Source organism: Chelonia mydas, chromosome 6 (genome assembly GCF_015237465.2).
Source record: "Chelonia mydas isolate rCheMyd1 chromosome 6, rCheMyd1.pri.v2, whole genome shotgun sequence".
NCBI lineage: Eukaryota > Metazoa > Chordata > Testudines > Cheloniidae > Chelonia > Chelonia mydas.
In genome coordinates, this window is record NC_051246.2 from 108,819,096 (window position 1) to 108,840,517 (window position 21,422).

General features: G+C 43.4%; 2 protein-coding genes across 6 annotated transcripts in view; one reads left to right on the forward strand and one right to left on the reverse strand.

The window, feature by feature from the left end:
* SETD3 (SET domain containing 3, actin histidine methyltransferase) overlaps positions 1–9,671 on the reverse strand; it is a 71,494-nt gene extending 61,823 nt beyond the window's left edge. The window contains exon 1 of the mRNA XM_007064953.4: positions 9,540–9,671. The gene's annotated coding sequence lies outside the window, so the exon portion shown is untranslated. The remainder of the gene's footprint in view (positions 1–9,539) is intronic.
* The window catches only part of CCNK (cyclin K), a 31,050-nt gene continuing 19,028 nt past the window's right edge, over positions 9,401–21,422 (forward strand). Inside the window, exons 1-6 of one of the 5 annotated variants that reach the window (XM_007064954.4) lie at positions 9,401–10,183; positions 14,737–14,994; positions 16,114–16,195; positions 17,050–17,181; positions 18,551–18,656; positions 19,987–20,044. In XM_007064954.4, the coding sequence (XP_007065016.1) occupies positions 14,798–14,994; positions 16,114–16,195; positions 17,050–17,181; positions 18,551–18,656; positions 19,987–20,044 (575 nt within the window). In that variant the 5' untranslated portion in view covers positions 9,401–10,183; positions 14,737–14,797. Of the gene's footprint in view, positions 10,198–14,736; positions 14,995–16,108; positions 16,196–17,049; positions 17,182–18,550; positions 18,657–19,986; positions 20,045–21,422 lie in introns of those variants that run through there. The other 4 variants (XM_027827304.3, XM_037900930.2, XM_043550118.1 and 1 more) reach the window with 4 other exon arrangements.

A 21,422-nucleotide genomic window follows, 5' to 3' on the forward strand; every position in this document is an offset into this window, starting at 1 on the left:
TGGTTGGATTCTGGAGTAATATGACAATTTGAGTTCTCTAGGACCTAAGTAGATCAGGCATGTTGCTTTTCTAATGTTGAGAAAATGGGTTGGTTACCTCTGGTTGCCACCTATTAGATAGGAATTAAAGCTAGCCTTGGATGAGTTAACTCCCTTGTCCTTACAGGCAGGAAATAAGTACTATAGCTGTGGTTGACCAAAGGTGAGGCCACTATGCAGATGACAGCCTTAAAATTCAGAGATGGGCTCACTCTGTACTTAGATGCTTTGAAATGATGAAGTGGCACTGGAACAAAGATGATGATGATAAAAATCCTTTAGCCTTCAGTCCTGCTGATTGGAACACTAGCAGATTTCTTAAGCTCTCTTTTACTACCTAAGACTTGAGAATTACTTCACTTGCACCACACTTAGGAGTAGTAGAGTAGCAGCCTTGTTAGTCTGTATTCGCAAAAAGAAAAGGAGTACTTGTGGCACCTTAGAGACTAACCAATTTATTTGAGCATAAGCTTTCGTGAGTTACAGCTCACTTCATCCGATGAAGTGAGCTGTAGCTCACGAAAGCTTATGCTCAAATAAATTGGTTAGTCTCTAAGGTGCCACAAGTACTCCTTTTCTTTTAAGAGTAGTAGTAATTTCTGAAAGGATGAAAAGAAATTTCACTTACTGGTTGACATTTGCAAGTTTTTCTGATAACTGACACAAAAATGTATTGAAATTCTTACCAAAGCCCAGAAGTCCTCTTTAAATTGGCATGAATTATTTCTTGTATATACATTACGCTAAATATGTGGCCTTGACTGACTTTATTTTTTGCTGTGATAATCAGAGTAGTTTGTTGAAAGCTAACCTGGGGGTTTTCTAAGAACATCTCAACTACCCATTGTATTCAGAAGTGTTTCTAGTTCTGCATGACCTAATAGTTAGGACGCTCCCAAATTCACGGGCCATTTTGGTCAATTTCACAGGCACTGGATTTTAAAAATCACAAATTTCATGTTTTCACCTATTTAAATCTGAAATTTCACAGTGTTATAATTGTAGGGGTCCTGACCCAAAAAGGAGTTGTGGAACAGTTGGAAAGTCATTGTGGGGGGAGTTGCAGTACTGATACCCTTACTTCTGCGCTGCTGCTGGCTGCGCTGCCTTCAGAGCTGGGCAGCTGGCGAGTGGCAGCTGCTGGCTGGGAGCCCAGTTCTGAAGGCAGAGTCACCGCCGGCAGCAGCGCGGAAGTAAGGATGGCATGGTATGGTGTTGCCACCCTTACTTCTAAGCTGCTGCCTGCAGATCTGGGCTGTCAGTCAGCAGCCACCACTCTCCAGCCACCAGCTCTGAAGGCACTGCAGAAGGGAGGCAATAACATGACCCCCCCCTAAAATAACCTTGCGACCCCCAGCCCTCCCCGTGACATCTGTATCATAGAGGGTAAAAGCACACAAAAGACCAGATGTCATGGGGTGGGGCAGGGGAAGACTAGATTTCACAGTCCATGACACGTTTTTCATGGCTATGAATTTGGTAGGGCCCTACTAATAGTAAATCTGAGTGCTACCCTTGTGCACATCCTTAGTTGGTTGATCAGTGGCTAATTATGGACAGAGGCCTGGAGAGAAGGCCACGTGGTTCCAACTTGATCAAAGGGAAAGGTTAATGGCAATTTAAGAGAAAGCAATAACTTGTATTTGGATCAGTAGGTGGGAGGGGGGAATACACCCAAAGTAACATCTTAAAACAAAGTTAACATTTAGTTCATCATTCATAAGGCTCTGTGTTTGTCACGGAAGTCATGGGTTCTGTGACTTTCTGGGATTTCTGCAGCGGCCAATGAAACAAAGAAAATATATTCCTTGCCTCTTACCAAAGTGATGTTCTCTCTACTGTCCATTTCTTTGGTCAATATTTTTTAAACTGATACAAACAGTAGGAGAGTAAAATACAATTGCAAATACTTGAATATCAAGTTTTGTCTCTTGAACTCTGAATTACATTCTTCTAAATTCTGCCAAAGCTTTTTAGCCCAAACATATTAGACTTACCAGCGAAGAGAAGCTGAAAATAATGCCAATGATATATAGGGGATACAAATGAATGGTGTTCCGAAATGAATCTGCCAATCTCAACTGATTAATTATTTTCAGGTGCAAGTGAATCAGGATGTAATAACATCAGGAAACTATTATAACTGGTACAGATAGTGACACTTATGGTTAAGGCTGCCCAGCACCATTATAAAACCCTGTTTTAAGTTGTTTACAACTTCACCAAACTTAAACCATTAGGGCTAAATTTCCTATGTTATGAGTCTGCCTCAGGCTAAATTTTTCAACAAAGTTTTAGCTGAAACCATTCAACTGTTTCAGAGAACAAAACTGGGGAAAAAGAAGATGTTATAAAGAAATTCTTAAGTCATTTCATTGAGAAACTAGCACTTCCATGCTTTGGAGCAAGGACTTGAAATTTGGCATTGGGACTCATGCCCTTCCCGTGATAATCTGCCCAAATTTGGTCACATTATGAGACTCTGAAATGTCTCAATTTGCACATGATCAGCAGTGACTTATTAAGAGTTTGACAGCTAAATTCTCCCAGGATTGTGTGTACTGAGCATGCTCCAGCCGAAGGCTAGAGGGGCTGAGAAGGATTTTCCCTGTAACTGATGACTGCCCAATTCCACTGTGAAGTAGGGCATTGGAACTGAGAATAGCAACTGTCTACTAGTAACTGTCTCTCCTCTGCTCTCGATGCTCCTTCTGCTGGTGCAAGAAGCAGAAGGAAAGTGGTTCCTGACAGGAATGGAGAGGGATTAGGAGGGAAGAGGGAAGGAGACAATGTGTGGAGGTTGTAGAAACCAGAGCATGGGGTGCAGCAGAGAGAGGGGAAAGAACAGGAGCAGAGGGTTCAGAAATGGAGGCACGCAGCAGCTGGGGTAGGTGGGTTAGATAGAAGCAGAGGAGGAGGGGGACAGGAGTCAGTGTGTGGGTTGGATCACAGCAGAGGAAGAGTAGAGGTATGTTCGGGGCTGCACAGCAGTAGAGGCGAAAAGGGCAAAATCTGGAAAGGGGGAAGTGAAAAAAAGTAGACGGGGATGAAGACATGTAGTGATTACAGAGTCAGAAGGATCTATAACCACTAGAGCAAATCCCATTAAAATCTGGAACTGAACCCAGGGAGCCAAATTAAGGTTGCATGAGCAACACTGATTTGGACATCATCTAACTTTGAATACTTTACTTTGCCACCTTAATGTTTGTTTAACATAGGTTTTTTTTTTGATGTAATAGAAATAAGACTAATAGAGATTCTACTCTTTAAAAACGTATGTTAACCAAAATTATTTTCTTATTTAAGCACCTGGAAACCTGGTCTGGAAAGTTGAAGCGTCTCTGATGCGTTAACTGGTAAAGGAGAGAATCAGAGTTAAATTCAAAACCACTTTTGTCTCTATCAAAAGCTGTATCACATAATACAGTACTAAGGTTTGCCATCACTAGCCTAGGGTTGAGGACTTGGTGGAACATAAGGAAGATTGCACTGCTACTGCCTCCACTGTACCTGCTCTGAAAAAAATAATTTTAGTTTCAAGATCACCAAACTAGTGCTTTTCACAGTATTACATTCATTTTGTTTAAGGTGCAGGAAAAAAAAAACCCTTGTACAGTCTTTGAAGATCACTAAATTTCCCTTTTCAAGTACGTTAAAGCTCACCTTTGGTAAAATACTTAGGTTATGTCTACACAACATCTTATTTCGGTATAATTTACGTTGCTCAGGGGTGTGAACAGCGCTATGTTGGCAGGAGAGCTTCTACCACTGACATAGCTACCACCTCTCATGGAGGTGGTTTTCTTATGCTGACAAGAGCTCTCTCGTCGGCACAGAGCGTCTTCACCAGATGCACTGCATGTGTAAACAAGCCCGGAGAAGTAACCAGCCTTCAGAAATCAACATCAAATGACGTTACCAGAATCAAATGCATTTTAAAAAACGATAAGACGTCAACCACACAGAGAGTGGATCTATATATGTATTGAGACACAAATTCAACACTTGCTGAGAAAGGACAATTCACAATTTTCTACCTGGGTTTTACCAAGTTGAGAGAGTAATCCTGTCTCAATACCACAACTACAGTTCCCAATAAATGGGCCTCAAAAGGGATTTGATTAGTAGTTCTTTGCATAGACTAATTATAATCAAGCAGAATGGTGTCTTGACAATATTGCTTTGCCACGTACAAAATATCCATGAGTCTACCCTCAAAAAGTAAAAAGTACTATTACTAATCAAGAAGTCTGACACAGTAAGATTAATGAAGTCTGACTATATTTATTGATGGGACAGAAATACTGGCAAATCCAACATCTCTTGATCAATGCTTGAGAAGTTTACCACACACTTTAAGCCAGAAGACTACTGAAACACTGGAGAGTGGGGAGAAACAGCCATGTTCAAAGCAATAGCCCTTGATCCCCACAATACTGGGATTTTCTACTAGATGCTATTCTCAGATGCCACCCAGGAAGATAACACTGCATTAGTTAATATCAGGGAAAGTAACTTTTTTTTCTAAATTGATGCACAAGTTCTTTTTTGGGGGGGAGAGAAGTAGTGTTTTTAGCTGTTTTCCACTTGCCGGGGAAACATCATTTGCCTGTTACAAATAAGCAAGTGGACTTTTCAAGCCTTGTCTCCTGACAGACAATATCCTTCCCCGCCTCCCACTGAAGTTCTCTACTCAGACAATTGTACACCTAAGCCAGTGAAATATTACTTCTTATGAAAAAGCCATTCAAAAACACTAAACATCACCCAGTCAAACTGCTTATGTCACTTCATATCTCACTTCCTCCACTGTCCACTTCTAAAGAGTCCCACACAAAAAACATTACCTAAGAGTTAAGATTTCTCAAATGTAATTCTTGTCAACACAATCACTTTAAAAGACACAAACCACTATTTCATAAATAACTTAGCTCTCATGTATTACTTTTGTAGTAACCCGCACTCTGGCACTAGCGCCTGCTGCAGTTGCAATGCAGCCACACAGAATGCTGTCCTAAAGGGAGAGGGAGAGAGAAACCATAAGAGCGCAGCTCAAGCTGGGGAAGGGGCTCAGAATCTGCCTGAAGGAACAGTTGGAAAAGCTGTCAGAGAAGGAGAAGAATTGAGATGTTGAGCTAGCTCATGAGCTGGAGCCTGGGTAGGGGGTAAAATGATAAAATAGAACAGGAGACTAAAAGTAGGGGACTCGGAACTGAGAAGGAGGAAAAAAGGAAAATACGAAAGGTTTTAGGTCAGGACAAGCGGGAGGAAAAAAACCAGACCTGGGTACGTGAGCAGATACTGTTAGAGAATGGAAGCAGAGGGAAATAAAAATCTACAGACTTACCAGAGAGCAAGTATCAAGGGAAAAACTGAAAGGAAATATAAATTGGTGAAAAAGGGAATTGATTAAAAAGCTGTGTTAGATACAAACAGATCCTGGAAGCAAAAAACGAGAAGCCCATCAACAAAGAACCTACAGCAGTGGTGGGCAACCTGCAGGCTCCACATGGCCCATGAGGGTAATCCACTGGCAGGGGGCCAGACAGTTTGTTTACATTTGCATGGCCGCCTGCAGCTCCTAGTGGTCGTGGTCCACCGTTCCCGGCCAATGGGAGCTGCAAGAAGCAGCGCGGGCCACAGGGATGTGCTGGCCACCGTTTTCTGCAGCTCCCATTGGCCAGGAACAGTGAACTGTGGCTACTGGGAGCTGCGGGCGGCTGTGCAAACAAACAAATTGTCTGGCGCTCTGCCAGCGGATTACCCTGGGCCATGTGCGGCCCGCAAGCCACAGGTTGCCCACGACTGACCTAGAGTGTCTGAACAGAGAGTGACTGAACATCCACTAAAAAAATAATAGTTCAAAGGTGCCTAATGGACAAGTGAGGGCCCTCTAAGTGAAGAAACCCTGCTTATGGATAAACTCTGTGAAAGAGGTACAGCCACAGGAACGCTGAATCTAAGAAGCACTTCAAGATGAAGAGAAGCAAAAAACAGGACAGCAAGAGTGGAGTTAGACTTACAGTCAAGGAGAAGAAAAGTTAATTCTGCTCTGAAGTGACACAGTATATTGTAATTTCTTCTGTTCTTGTTAAGAACAATGCATTTGGTACTGACTGCAAAGTGTGTACAAGTTCACAAAGGCTAATGAGTTGATAACCTATAGTTTATTATTATAAATAACCTTTGATAATGTTCTATAGTATTTACACTCCTGATACAATTTTGAAGTTTTCCCCTATGAGTTTCTAAAAATGTAAAGTTATCCCTTTTGTCCTGGTTTGCCTCTGCCTCTCCTAACAGTTAGCATAGCATACCCAGGTCACCACATTTTCTTCTTCAATCTTTTATAAATAAGGATAGGTGTCATTAGTCTCTTTCTGTCTCAGTTTCTCCACCTGTAAAATTAAATTAAGTGATTTACCCAAGTTCATACAACATGTCAGTGGTACAGTTGGCTACAGAACCCAGGCCTCTGACTCCACTCCAAGAGCCAATCCACTGGATCATGTTGTCTCCCATCATTGGCCATTATAGTATCGTCGTATACAGATCCTACATGCCACTATGCTAAATGCACCTTATACCCACAACAACTCCCTTTCACTTCCAAAATACAACCACTCACAGTATTTATATCTCATTCATCCAAAACACACTCATATATATAACTTTAATTCAAACCTCAACTAGATTAGAGTAAAAACACATCTTGATAAAATAGTTTAAACATCTATGAATGTACATGTGATACAATCATACTGTATTGAGACAGGTTTCAGAAGGGTAGCCGTGTTAGTCTGTTAGTCTCCTTGTTGTTTTCAATCATACTGTATTATAGCCAAAAATCAGCATTGCCTGTGCAACCTTAGTTTGGCCCCTTGTACGCATATATTGACATAATTTTTTAACAACAGTGGGACAAGCCTACATAAGCATCTGTGTAAAGCTTAATGTTTGATTAATTGATTTAAAACCGGCTTTAAATGTACAAGTCAGTGCAATCTGCACTATGGATCTGGTAGGGAAATCTCCATAATTTTAATCACATATTCTTGAACTATACAAATACTGAATAATACTGCTAATAAAGATGCATGCATCTCGTATATGGATAGACAGTGTCTTTACATTTATTTTGTTGTTAAAATAAATACAATATTTGTGAGTAGAGAGGACTTTGGGAAATTCAGATCTGCATCAAGTCTGCAGCTCAGCCCACCTTTACTTGGACATGCCAGTATTTTGATTCTACGTGCTTACATTTTGGCTGAAATCCTAAAACTATCTCTGGCCCAGCTTTGACTGGCAAAAGGGTATGTTTTTCAATTGTGTTAGCTCAATCCAATTAACACAATTGAAAAGTCCTGTTAAAATGCAGACTAGCACGTCCAAAGTTGTCATGTTAAATTAACCTTACTAAGCTAACACGATTGATAAAACCCACCCTTTTTGCCCCTGAAGACATATTCTCTGTGTATTTGTAGTTTACTGAGCGGCTGTCTAGTTTTAACTAGGAGCCAGAGATATGGATAATGTCTGAAACATCACATTCATCCAGACGCCTATTGTAGCTTCTTTATACTATGTTGCTTTCAAAAACAAATGAAAGAGTAAAAGATATTCAGTGCATAGTACAATAAAATGTAAGCATTTTGCTATTTATTTACACATTAACAAGACTGCTACTCTGAAAAGACGGTACATTTCTCCATTAGGTCACCTTAATAAGGAAAAAAACCCTTACCCCTTCATTGAGAACACAGGCTTTCCCCCCCTTTGCCACTACTGAAGCCTAAGTTTAGCCATCTATCTGAAACATGGACTAAACATCACAAACTTGGGAGAAGAAAAAGGGAGAGATGTGTTTATTTCACAGGTAAAATGGCACATTTGGGGAGATCAGAGCCTGCCATCTTACTGTGGAAGAGATAACAGCAGTATGAATTCATCTTTGTATTTTTTTCAAGTGGTACTTTAGTCTAAACCAATCTTCTTTGAGCAGGAAAGGAAGTTGTAGAAATAGCTTCCCCATGGCATCAGTTTCAGCAGCAGCTTCAGTACTGATTTGGGAAGATTGCAACACACAGGCTCATACAGAAGTAATGGAGAAGTTTCCCCAGCAGATCAATCAGTTTAAAAAAGATACTTTGCTTAAATCATTCAGGGTCTTTCAGTTGCTGGGCTTAATTCTTTTCCAAAATTGAAATAAAATAAAATGCCAGACAGTGGACGGGAGAAAAGAGAACAAAAGAGTGCTTAAAATGGTACAAACCAATGTTAAATTATTGATCAATGAATCTGAGCCTCCTCCTGCCCACCTGCCTATGAAGCAGGAAACTAGACTCTCACATACCAGCAGAAACACTCCAGAGCTGGATCCAGAGAAGTAGAGGTGTGGGAAAATTATGGAAGGCAAAGAGAAAGGTGGAGCTGATTTAACCGTTTTTTAAAAACGTGAACCCTGTGATCATCAAAAAAGGAAGGATAACATCATGGAGAAGTCAAGTTAAGCAATTTGTTTACTTCCACTCTCCACCCTTGCTATCACTTTTTTGGAGGGAGGAGCAAGGGGAGGAAAATGAATGAGAGGAAGTGGATTTAATTGCCTCCAGTTTTCATAAAAGTGAAGAAAATCTCATACCTCCAAAGCATACAAATGGGGATTAAAGCAAAACACCCACACATAGATACAAGGCAGTGAGCTGCATGTGGGTTTGGGATGTAATGTTTTTCTCTCCTCCCCTAGCAAGACAGTGGGAGTGGGAACTAGACAAGCAGCAAGTGCTGCCCATCTCGGTCAGTGTTGTCTCCTTCCAGAAACACAGTGAGTGGGAAGCAGAAGAGAAAAGGCAAAATGGGGGACAGAGCAGTGTAGTGGTTCCTATGAGAGGAGCCAGGTGGAGTGGTGGGTGAGCGGGCTAAGGGTTGCAGCACCCCCAGGAGGAATCTGGGTGAGAGTAGGAGAGGGATGAGACGGGGGAGCTGCGAGTGGGTGCGGGAGAGGAACAGGCGAGAGGAGGAAGGCGGGGAGGGTGGGAAGGAGGACAGCCTGTCCCACCAAAAAGGCGAGAGCGGGAGGCAGGTTTCCAGCGATCAGCGCACGAGGACGGAGTGCTCGGGCCGGGGTGCTCCCAGAAGAGGAGACGGGCGGACGAAGCTGCTCCCCCGCCGCGGGGGGAGGGAAGGTGACACGCAGGATGGGGCGAGGTCAAGGCACCCCTAGGAGAGACGGGGGCGGCAGTTGAGAGGGAGACTCACAGGGGTGGAGCGAGCTCAGAGTGGCGCGGGGGGGGGGGGTGACGAGGCCTGGGCGCTGAGCGGCTGCGTCCGAGGAAGGGGGGGAGAGTTGCTCCCCGAGGGGCTGGCCCCTGCGGGGGATAGGTGATGTGAGGGGGCAGCGCCCCATACCCAGCCCAAGGGTGAGAGGGCTGGTGGGCGGGGGGTTAGCCCCCCCCCAAAAGAAGACGAGGACGGAGCGGCCGGTCGGTCCCTACCTCCCGCGACGCCTCCTCCTCTTGGAAACAGCGCGGAGTCACCCACGTTTCTCTCACCGGACGCCGTCCGCTGCCCGGGGAAGGGGGGAGGTGGCGGCCGAGCTAACCCGAGCCCCACCCTCCCAACGCCCGGCCCGCCCACTGATGCCAACCCGCTGCCGCCATTGGCTGAGCCGCACCCACACAGCGGGCCCGCCCCCAGCTCTGGCAAAGCCACGAATCCCATAGGCCGCCCCCTCGCCACCGCCCCTGTCGCTCACCCACTGGGAGTAGCGGAAACAGGGACAGGGGGCCAGGCCACTCCCGATTGGTGAGAATTCACCCTACCACTTTCGATTCCTATTGGTTGAAGTGGCCTGCAATCCTCTCGATTCTGCTACCTGATTGGTCTTCACCGACAGTACCGCGGTAGGGTGCGCACAAACCTGTTCTATTCAGCGTCTGACGGAGAAGGGGGGAAGTTAGAGCTATGCCTGTGATTCTCATTGGTCAGTGCGAACGTGGGCGCCGTGCCCTCGCGGCGCTGACGCAGTGACGTACGGGAACGACTTGGTCCGATTCCCAAGATGGCGCCGCGCAGGGAGCGAAGGTGTCGTTGTCGTTAGTGGTCGCGCTGTGTTGTGGGACCATCGCGTGCTTGCTTCGTGAGTGTTTCTCGGTGGGAGTCTCTCAGAGTGGTATGGGTGGTGACGCGGGGCTCGGGGCTGGGTGAAGGGGGACTGGAAAGCCGTGGTGGGGAGGACTCCTGGATCTTGAGCCAGGGACGGGGCGCTGAGGAGAAGGGGCTGCGATACGGGGGAGGGATGCTGTGGCCAGGCGGCTGGGGAGGGAGCGAGGCGCAAACTGAGATCCTGGCCAAAAAATGGCGGGGGTGGCTGTGGTTGGTGGCCCTGAGGCAGCGGGAGATCGGGGCGCTGTGCGGGGCGCTGGGCTGCGGGAGATTGGGGCGCTGGGCTGGGCTCCGGCATGGGGCTGACTCGGCGCGGTTGAGAGCCTGGGGTGCGGGGGACTGTGGAGTTGGGGAGGGGCTGCGTGGAAATACGCGTCCAAACACGGCTACCGTGCCTGTCGGCTTTTGTGCGTTGTTTCTCTTACTCAGTTTGGCATCTTCCTAAATTCTCGTGTCTGAGGGAGACTGGTGTCATAAAAACCATAACATTGCCCTTCGGTTCGGTTGTGGGATTTGTGTCACACGTAGGAAAACGGCAGTCAAGACTGTATTTTGGATTAAATCAATATTCTTTGCTGGCTATGGGGCAGGAGGTAGTGTGATCTTTTCCAAGAGCAGTTTCACTTTATAAACTGGTTTATGTTTGAAGGTGCTGTAAGAAGGACGGTAGGAACGAGATTGTGGTGTTTTTTGTTGTTGTTTGTGATGTATAAAGGCAATCTTAAAAAGAAAATTCTTAGTTTAATATTATTAAAATATCTATTGTACTGAATTTTGTCTGTCTTGGTTTTGATGGGAAACGTCTTGAAAGAAAGGATTGAGAGTTTTACTCCTGAAGGAATGCTGTACCAAAATATTAAAAATGCTGCACACAATATTTTAGAATTGTGCAAATTTTATTCGTCATTAAATGTGGAGGCTCCAGCATGGTAGTGGGGAGCGTAGCTGGCTCCACAGAGGTAGGAGATTCCCCTGCAGCTCTCCCCATCCACAACACGGCGGTGAGGCTGCACCTGACCCTGACACAGCACAAGGGCTGGGCCTGCTCTGGAAACACCTTGGGGTCCTGCCCCTCTGTACCAGGTACAGGCAGGCAGGCTGAGCCCGGCGGGATCAAGGTGTGGAGGGATCCAGGTGTGGAGCGAGAGCATTCTGTGTGAGGTAATCTGGGTGCAGGCAGCTTAGTGGGGGATCCAGGTGCGTGGGGGTTCTGGCTGCACAGCCATTCAGGAGCGGGGTGCAGATGTAGGGGCAATGGAACTCTTCAGGGGGATCCAGGCTAAATTCCATCTAAGCGGCCGTGCAGCAGCCTATTAAGTGCCATGCAGGTGCTCAGGGCTGCGGTGGAGAGAGATGCCTCTACCCCCCCAGCCCAGATGCTGCTACGGGAGGGAGAGAGCTGGGCAGAGTCCTCTCTCCCCGCCGTAGTCCTGGAGCAGCCTGCACACCAAAATCCTCATCCCTGGCCCCACCCCCGAGCCTGCACCCCCAGTTAGAGCCCGTACCCGCTCTTACACCCCAACCCACTGCCCTAGCCCTGAACCCCTCATGCTTGACCCCACCCTAGAGCCCAGCCGGAGTCCTCACCCCCCTGCATCCCAACTCTCCGCCCCAGTCCTGAGCCACCTCCTACACTCCGAGCCCCTCGGCCCCACCCCGCCACATGAATTTTATTATGTGCACCAATATGGAGGTGATGTGTCATACATCACCTCCATATTGGTGCACATGACAAAATTCATTCCTCACATGTGTTGGGAAAAGTAGAGGGAACACTGGATCCAGGTGAAGGTGGTTGGGGCTTAGAAGGGGGGGTCTGGCTGTGGGGATCTTAGCAGGGGTGTCCACATATTAGGGGAGTGGGAATTGGTGCGATGGGAGTCTGGGTGCAACAGGTTGGGGCTCGGTGGGGTGGGCGTCCGGGTGCAGGAGACTAGTCGGGGTGGGCCTCATTGGGGTGAGGGTTTGAGTGTGGAGGGTTCCGCAGGGGTGGTCTGAGTGCAGGAGTGGGCATCCAGATAAAGGGGAGTGGGGCTTGGCGGGGGGATCCAGATACAGGGGCTGGGACTCAGCACGGGGTGTCCAGATGCAGGGGCTAAGGCTTGGTTCTGGATACAGGGAGTAGGTCTGACCCATACCAGCTGCAATGTCCTCAGTCTCCCCAGTGATTTACCCCTCCGCTGGCTGCTTTGGGCGCCTGAAATAACGTGCCCACGTTGTTGGGGAGAGGCACATGACTGCTCTTGCAACTTCCCTTTGCTTTTCTGTCAGCCATTTTTCTGCAGGGAAGCAAAGAAATCTGCGGGGGACATGAAATCTGTGCGTGCGCAGTGGTGCAGAATTTCCCCAGGAGTAGAGGTTTTTTGGCCCTGGTTTGATTTAGAAATGTTGAATTTTTCCCAAAGAAAACTTTTCTATTTAGTGTGTTAGGTAACAGGTAACCATTTTATTCAAGTGTATAGAAATGCTGGAATTATTCGTATACTTTAGGCACCTTTGACATAAACACATCCTAATTTTAATGTGAGATCTATTATGAGTAAATCAGTGGCTTAAAAACTCAACTCCCTCCTTGGATGTCCCCTCCATATTTTAAAATCTCTCCAAAAAAAGATGATTTTTGGCACATGACTTGAAGGTTATTATATAAAGGGTGAGGGAGGAATTCCACATATGAGGAAGTGAGGTGTAGATTCCAAAGAAGGGGTGCCCTGGCTGCAGACCCCACTTCATTTATACCAGCAGGACTCCTGTTTATGTCCATCCACTGTGGTGTTGTGCCATGGGGGAGAAATGTTTTTTCAAGTAGGTACTTCCTAAACCATTTTGGGGCCTAAAAGCTCAAAGCCAATTACGAAAAATGTGGAAATCTGTTGTTTTTAGGAATAGTAGGTGATGCAGAGCAAAGGGGCTGGCATGGTTTTAAAAAGACACTCACTGAAGTTTAGGGATGGCAGATACAGGCTGGAGGTGTGCTCACTGATTCCCTGAGACTGAAAAGTGGCAGGTCAAGCTAAGCCTAACTTAGTTTTAAGTAAGACCGTTATGCATATTGGCCTGTTGTTGTTTTTAACACTTTTTTTCTGATTGTTGCATTCCTATGGATAGATAAATAGTTGATAGCATTCTTTTGGATGGATAAATAGCTCCCAAAGGGAATATATGCATGTGGCCAAACCCAGTTGGGCCTGCGGAGTAATCACAGTTAGTGATTGGGGTGTTGTTAGGCAGAGTCTCCAGGCAACAGAAGGGTGAATCTGGGATTCCATCCCAAGAACAGTGAAGACACAGGGCCTGTCATTTGAAAGAGTGTCCATGGAGAGAGAGAGAGAGGGAAAAGTTTCAGCCAACGCTGTAACCATGTTACCAGCACCTTAAATTTCACCTAGCCACATTTTTATAACACACTCCTAATTCGTTTTATTCTGGATTAAATGTTTATTAGAAATAAATACAAAATTATATTACATACAGTTGAAACAAAAATTTTAATAGAAATAATAGTTACATATAGAAATAGTACTAGAAATAATTAAAATAATAGAAGCAAATCAGCAGTCTGGCAGAACAGCGTGTGTGTGTGTGTGTATATGGTGAATTCGTATAATTCTGAAATTAAAATACGCTGGTTTGGTTAGGTTAGTGAAGAAAGCACTAGTTTTTAATACTTACTATTTTGGTATTGAAAAATTCGGGCTGAGCCGGGCCAGCTGCTGGGACCCCGGCTGGCAGGAGCTGGCTGACGAACCCCAGACCAGCAGGGGGCTGAGCCACTCAGCCCGCTGCGGGTCTGGGGTTCTGTCCACTGGCCCCGCTCAGCCCGCTGCCGGCCCCTTGCCAGCCGGGGTCCCTGCTACTGGCCCCACTCAGCCCACTGCCAGCCTGGGTGAACAGGACCCCCAGCCGGCAGCAGGCTGAGCGGGGCCGGTGGCCAGGACCCCAGCTTGGAGGAGTCGGCTGTCGGAACCCCAGACCTGCAGCGGGCTGAGCCGCTCAGCCCATTGCGGGTCTGGGGTTCTGTCCGCCGGCCCCACTCAGCCTGCTGCCAGCCGGGGGTCCTGTTATGATAAAGTAAAATAAAAAATTCTGCCCCGTACTCCTTGAAACCCTTTCATGTACCACATACCACACTTTGGGAAACACTTTTGGGGAAACTCACCTAGATCAAGTGAGCAAATATAATAAGAGATTTGTAGTGACTTATTTGCCCAAGTTTCCCTACTTTGGCATTTACATCATTCTCTTAGTTTTGCACATGTCCACAGACTAGGGGAAACAAGTGTAGATGAAACCTGAATTTTTCACAAGTGAAATAGCTTTTCAAAAAAACTTTTCAAGCCTTTTCTATGCATCATTAATCAGCAAAAAAATACACAAATACATTTCCCTTCTTTCAGATCATCTTTCCATTCTACCTTGTGACATGTATAGTGTATGTGTGCGTAGCGAAAATATCACTTATGTCAGGATGAAAATTGTTAGTCTGTTGCAGTTTTACCTGATTTTTTTTATACTATTATTTTGAAGCTGCTGTCTGAAAACCCATTGCCTGAAAACTTATCAAGCAGGAACAATTCTACTTCAATAAATGAAGGAGAATAAAGAAAATTCCAGCCCTTCTGTAAATTTGGCAAACCTGGACCACACAAAACCATGTTGGTACTGGGATAAAAAAGATCTGGCACATACACCATCACAATTAGAAGGACTTGATCCAGCTACTGAGGCACGATACCGCCGAGAAGGAGCCAGATTCATATTTGATGTTGGAACACGTCTGGGACTGTATCCTTTTGTGTTGATATTTTCAGGGTACGATTGTAGCATTATGAATTAGAAAGTCCAGAAAAAATATACCAAGCATGGTCCTTGTGCATTTGTGTCATTAATTTGTACAGTGTAATCTTATTTCAAAAACATCACTAATATTTTTAAATTAAACATCTTTGATGTTTAATGTTTTTCTACTTGAACATTTTCTTCTGTTAATTGAATCCTAGTTTCTGTAACAAATGAACTATCTTAACTAATGAAGTGACAACATAAAGGGAAAAGGTGGCCTGTCAGTTGTGTGGTGACTTTAGAAATTAAAAGCTCCTGGTTTTTCTCTTCAAGGCTCTGTTTAGAAATGTGTTTGAATTTACATCTTTTCTTGTCCATTTTGCCCTTCTGTATATTCTCTCCTAACTATTTCCTCTTTTTCTTCTGCTCCCAGCTTCTTCTCGCCATTCCTCATACTCTGAATTACTTTCCACTTTTGTATACCAATAATCCCTTTTCTCCTTCAGTTCCTCATTAAAAATGTTATCTTCTATAGTTTTGATCTTCACTAAAGTTGGATTTAATTTCAGCTACATCAGCCCTTAACAATCACATGTTAGTGGAGAGTTAAGAGAGGCAAAATCCACCTGTCAACCACAGGGAAAGTCCTTCTCTTGGCTGTACTCCCAGTCTGAGTTGAAACGATGGTCTCAGTGCCTCCACCACTTGCTTGGGTGTTGTGATCATTAAATTGCATGACTTCCACTCCAGGCCTGCCATTATTGCTGGCTTTTCCAAGCCAGGTGTGGGGCTTAAGTCATGTAGGCTGTGGTATGGACCCTCTGTACCAGGGTGAACTTTACCTTGACTCTGTAGCCATGCCTTTTACACTGTTCTAGATATCCACTGCACCTGAATTAGGTTAAAAAATGCTCAGGGCAGGGACCTAGTGTTTTTTTGTAGGATTTTTTTGGTAAAACATCACACTTGCTGTCAGAACTTGAAAAACAAATATCAGATACAGTATTAGAGAATCAGTCAGCTTATTTGTTCAAAACAGGTTTTTTCTCTGACTCGGCTTCCTCTTGTGTCTTATATTTTGAACTTGATTTATATTGTTTAAATCCTTATTGTGTAGCGCAGACATTATGACACTTTGGCAACTGGAATAATTTATTTTCATCGATTTTATATGTTTCATTCCTTCAAACAGTTCCCAAGATATGTAAGTATTAAAGCAACCATGGAATTAAGAAGTCAATGCTGTAAAGTATGGAATATTTAAAGTAGAGGCAACTAAGGAAGGCTGATGGCCTCATTTCTTAACTAAGGTCTCATTTCTTAACTAAAGCCTCATGTTTATGAATAATCCCCTGAAATATCTTGCCAAGGTTATAGTTTATGCATATTGTTTCTTTAAATGTTTAAGCTTTCTGTTAATATTGTGCTTTTCAGAGTTTCAGAAGTATGTCAGAAAAAGGATAATTTAGAGTATTTTAATTACATGTGATTTTTTAATTTACGATTTAATGTAGAAATAAGGCCTGCTTTAAACACAAAGTATTACACAGTTCTCATATTTCCATGCAATGAAAATTAAATGTTTTATCTTGAATATCAAGGCTTAAAATGTAGTTCTTTTGTGCTGTAGAGTAAATAAGAATTGCTGTTACAATTTTGTTATGTTAATGTCATTCCCAAGAAGCTGTAATTTGTGATTTGCAGCAGGGGCTAAGTGGTCAAAGAAAAGACAAATTACATATATAATTACGTTTTTAAACCCCCTTGTGAAGCAATGCTCTCTATGCCAAGACAAAAAACTCTGGTTGTATTTCTTTAAATAAAATAAAATGCAGCTTAATGGGCTGTCTTCCAAAAGGTTATATTTACTTGGAAATAGCTAAAAAAGCTAAATTGTGTGTGTAATCATTGCATGAGCTTCTAATTCTATTAACCATTCTCTGAGAAACAGCATCTCATAACCTGATTGTTGAAACTGACACTTAAAACACAATTTGTTTTTAATATATAGATGCGGCATTGTAGATGTAGACTTTCTGACAGAATTTTCTTTGTTAGGTGACTGGAGCCTGCTGTCTCTTCCTGGCAGGGAAAGTTGAAGAAACTCCAAAAAAATGTAAAGATATAATCAAAACAGCTCGTAGCTTACTAAATGATGTACAATTTGGACAGTTTGGTGATGACCCAAAGGTAAAATAATTTATTCATGCTTATGATTCTTTTACTTAACTTAGCATTTTAATAGAGTTAATACTTATGCTATATATTTCCAGGCTTTATTTCTCTTCTGAAGTAAAAGGAAAGTTGGAGTCTCATTTGAAAGGGCACTGTCAACTTTATTCTTCAAGTTAGATAAATAAATCTAAATTTTAATTTTCTGGTACGTTACCATGTATATAGTCTAACTTACTTAAGTGTGTTTCAGCTTTCCTGTTGCTTATAAGGTGTTTTCAGCAAAAGAGAAACTGATTGATTATACAGTGTAAACTGTGAAATTGACTACATAAAATGCTGTCAAATTCACAAAGTAAACGAACCGGAAAAAAAATTGTCAATAATTTCTTTCAGTTGTAGTAGTTGTAGATGTTAGTTTGTAACTATACACATTTTTCAGACAAATACAACTTATTTTTAATTAGATGCCATACCTTTAAAAGACATTATGGGAGATCTTAGTTTTTTAAATCTCACTATGTGCTGTTGTTCGTGTTACTTTTCTGAGTAATGCTGCTTATCTGTCATAGTTTATTTCACAGTTAGCTTTGCCATTGGATTTGCTGTGATAGCTTCAGTTTTCTTAGTTGATACTCAGCTATCACCATCAAAGGCCAAGATTTTTCAAACGTGACTAGTGAGTTTGGATGCTGCATTTTTGAGGTACCTATCTTGAGGCACCTTACAGGGGCTTAGTTATCTACAGGGTGGGTGTTTTACACTTTTTGAAAAGCAGGCCTCTTTAAAGTGTCAAGATGGGTATGCCACAATTGAGGCACCCAAAATCCCTATTCACTTTTCAGAAACTTAGCCCAAGTGTGTCTCTTGTGATCTGCCATCCCATATGTAGAAAAACTCACCCCAAAATGGAGTTTTGATCTGTTTTAGACTTTTTAGGTAATGAGGTGGGAGAATGGGGGTGAGAATATGGATTCAGTTACTTCATTCACTGAAGTAAACACTTGGTAAATAACCTTAAAGGTTAAGAATGTTTAAGAGAAACTAATAGATTCACGCATAATTACGTTCAGTAATAACTCATCTTGGGCAGTTAAATCTCATAATGCTAACATTTAAGGTAGGTGATTCAGCCTCTGAAAAGTCAGGTCCATCAGTGGTAGGAAATAACTGAAGAGAAATCTAGGAGGTGACTTGATCACAGTCTTATAAATACTTGCACAGGGAAAGATAATCTAGCAGATAAGTGCATAATAATATCCAGTGTCTGAAAGCTGAAGCTAAACAAATTCAACTGGAAATAAGGTCACATTTCAAATGAGCATCAAATGTTCATGAATAAAAGAGGGAATTATATATTTTGTGGTTACTTTGTCATATTGTCTAGGAGGAAGTGATGGTCCTGGAGAGAATCTTATTACAAACAATAAAGTTCGATTTACAAGTGGAACATCCATACCAGTTTCTTCTCAAGTATGCCAAACAACTCAAAGGTAAATATTGAGAGTTGCATTGCAGAATAATATTCAACAACACTTAAATAGCACACTTGGTTTATACTTCTTTAAAAACATTGATCTACTGACCCGCCATCTGAGAGAAATATTAACCACATTTCCGAGAAGGAAACTGGGACAGAAGTTGTGACTTCCAAGCCCACAGAGTGAGAACTAGTAGTAGTTAGGTGTTCTGGGCTTCCAGTCCTCGGCTTGATCTCTTTAATGTCTTTAAAAGAATGGTTTATGTCACTTTTCTCAGTGTATGACTGTTGTGTATAAATAAGGCTACATTTTAGTCACAGGTATTTTTAGTAAAAGTCATGGACAGCTCACGGGCAGTAAACAAAAATTCACGGCCTGTGACTTGTCTATGACTTTTACGAAAAATACCTATGACTAAAACTTGGGCGAGGGGCCACGTGTGCTGGGGAGGTGGCCCAGGGGGGCGCAGTGGGGGCGGAGGGCTGTCAGGGGCTCCCCACCCAGCTCCGCATCCCTGCAGCTCCTAGGTGGTGGAGGGGCACAAATGCCGGCTGCCGCAGCTCCCATTGGCCAGGAGCTGCAGCCAATGGGAGCTGCGGGGGTGGGGCCTGCATGCAGTGCAGAGACCCCGGCCCCCCTGCTGCCTAGGAGCTGCAGGGCCATGCCAGTGGGTGTCCTCTACCCCGAGATAAGTGCACCCATGCCCTCTCCCATACACCCAGGCTGCTGCTGGCCCAGGGGCTGCCTGACTCAGGCAGCCCCTGAACCAGCCACCAGTTGCTGCAGAAGTCATGGAGGTCATGGAAAGTCACGGAATCCATGAGAGACTCGCAGCCTTATGTATAAATCATTTGAATCCAGTGGCTTACGGGTTTTCTTTTCCTGGCCTGATATAGCTTGGAAACTTACTTGATGCTTTCCTGTCTAGGCGTACTAGCCCAGGTGAAAAGTTCTTTTCCTGATACATGTTCCCTCTCCAAACAATAACTATTTAATTTAAATTGCCTTAAAGTTCCCCCCAAAATCTGTCCCCTCACTTAAAAAATCACTGAATTTGTTCCCACTTACAAACCAATTCTGGGTCCCCCTACCATTTTTCAAAACTCAAAAAATTCAGTGCAAAAGGCAAAGTTTTAGGGGACTTTGAGCATATGAAAACATGAGGTTAGAATGTTAACAGGTTTGCACTCGTAACGCATCAGTTTCAGCTCATATACCTTAAAAGATTAGAATATTACAAAGATACCATTTTTCTAAAGAAGTCTTTCCATTTATAATGGTTTATAAAACTAATTTTTCTGAGCTTTTTAGTTTAGTAAACTTTTTTGTTTGTCTCTTTCAGGTGATAAAAACAAAATTCAAAAACTGGTTCAAATGGCATGGACATTTGTAAATGACAGGTAAAAAAAAAAAAAAAAAAAAAAATTCCAGACATTTAAATATTTCAGCTAGTTACCACCACTTAGTTTATTCTGGACCCTGACCTCTTTCCCCAGTCATGCACATTTAGGCTATATCTCTTTGTGCACATTCCAAAGACAGTTCATGTTTGTCCATGAATCATGGGCCATGCTCCTGCCCTCACTCCAGAGTTTTTGCCTGAAGGGATTCCTTTTATTCCAGGATAAAATTTAGATCAGGGACTTCAGGGGGAAGCCCAGATCAGGGAATATGGTCAGTTCTTCCTTCAGATCCATACAGTGAGGCCAGAAAGGGCATAGCCAAATTCCAGAGCCTCCAATACCTATAGGAAGAGAGGTGTGACCCCAATGTCTTGGCCTGGGAAGAGGTCAGTCCCAGAAATATAGTCTTTGTGCAACATATTTTATATTCTTCATAGTGCAGTGCAGTAAATAGTTCAGATATAAGCAGTGTTTATTTGTCTCATGAGACAACACTTGGGGAAAAAAACCAAGCGAAATATTTGATTTTATATTGTAACCAGCTGTAGCTCAACTGAATTTAACTATGAAAGATGATTATGTAAAAAATAGCACCTTCTTAATAGATGTATTGAGTCATTTCTGCATACCTCAGAGGCTTAAATAAACTTAGTTTATTACACTTCCGTTAGCACTGTAGAGCCAACACGTGAGGGAGAATGAGCAAGGTTATTTCTTGGTGCATCAACACCTCTGTGTAATTACTCTCAGATTTCTAACTAGAGTGCTTAACTTCAGACATCCAAAGAAAAGTGGTCTTGATTGTTCAAAAGCGCTAAGCACCTGTGGTTCCCATTGATTTGAGTCAGACTTGTGGGTGCACAGCATCTCTGCAAATTGGTCGCTTTTACTCTGGTGCTTAATTTTAGGTGTGCAAGATTTGAATTTAGGCCCAAATTCTAAGCCTTGAAAACCTGTACAACCCAAATGGAGATAATCAGTTTACGTGGGTGGTGGTGGTGATGTAAATTGAAGAACAGTGCCTGGCACAGGTGTGACTACCATTTGGCGTGCATCATCTTTATTGCAGATGGTGATACATAGGAAGGAAAGAATCTAGCTTGACTTTCAGATCCCAGGTTGAATATGCAGGATGGCAGTTGGGAAACTTTTTTTTTTCTTGTAAATTCAGAAAAACTGATAGTGTTGTTGAGACAGCACTATACTTGGAGTTCAGAAAAATGCCCTTGGAAAAATTACTGGACTTGTGCAGCTTTGTTCCATACAGTCATCAATATGGATTTTAACTACAGCTACTTTGGTTAAGATTTTCACTTAGCCTTTAAGACCCTGCACTATGTTTAGTGCACACTGAGTGGTGAGACTTCTCCCAGGA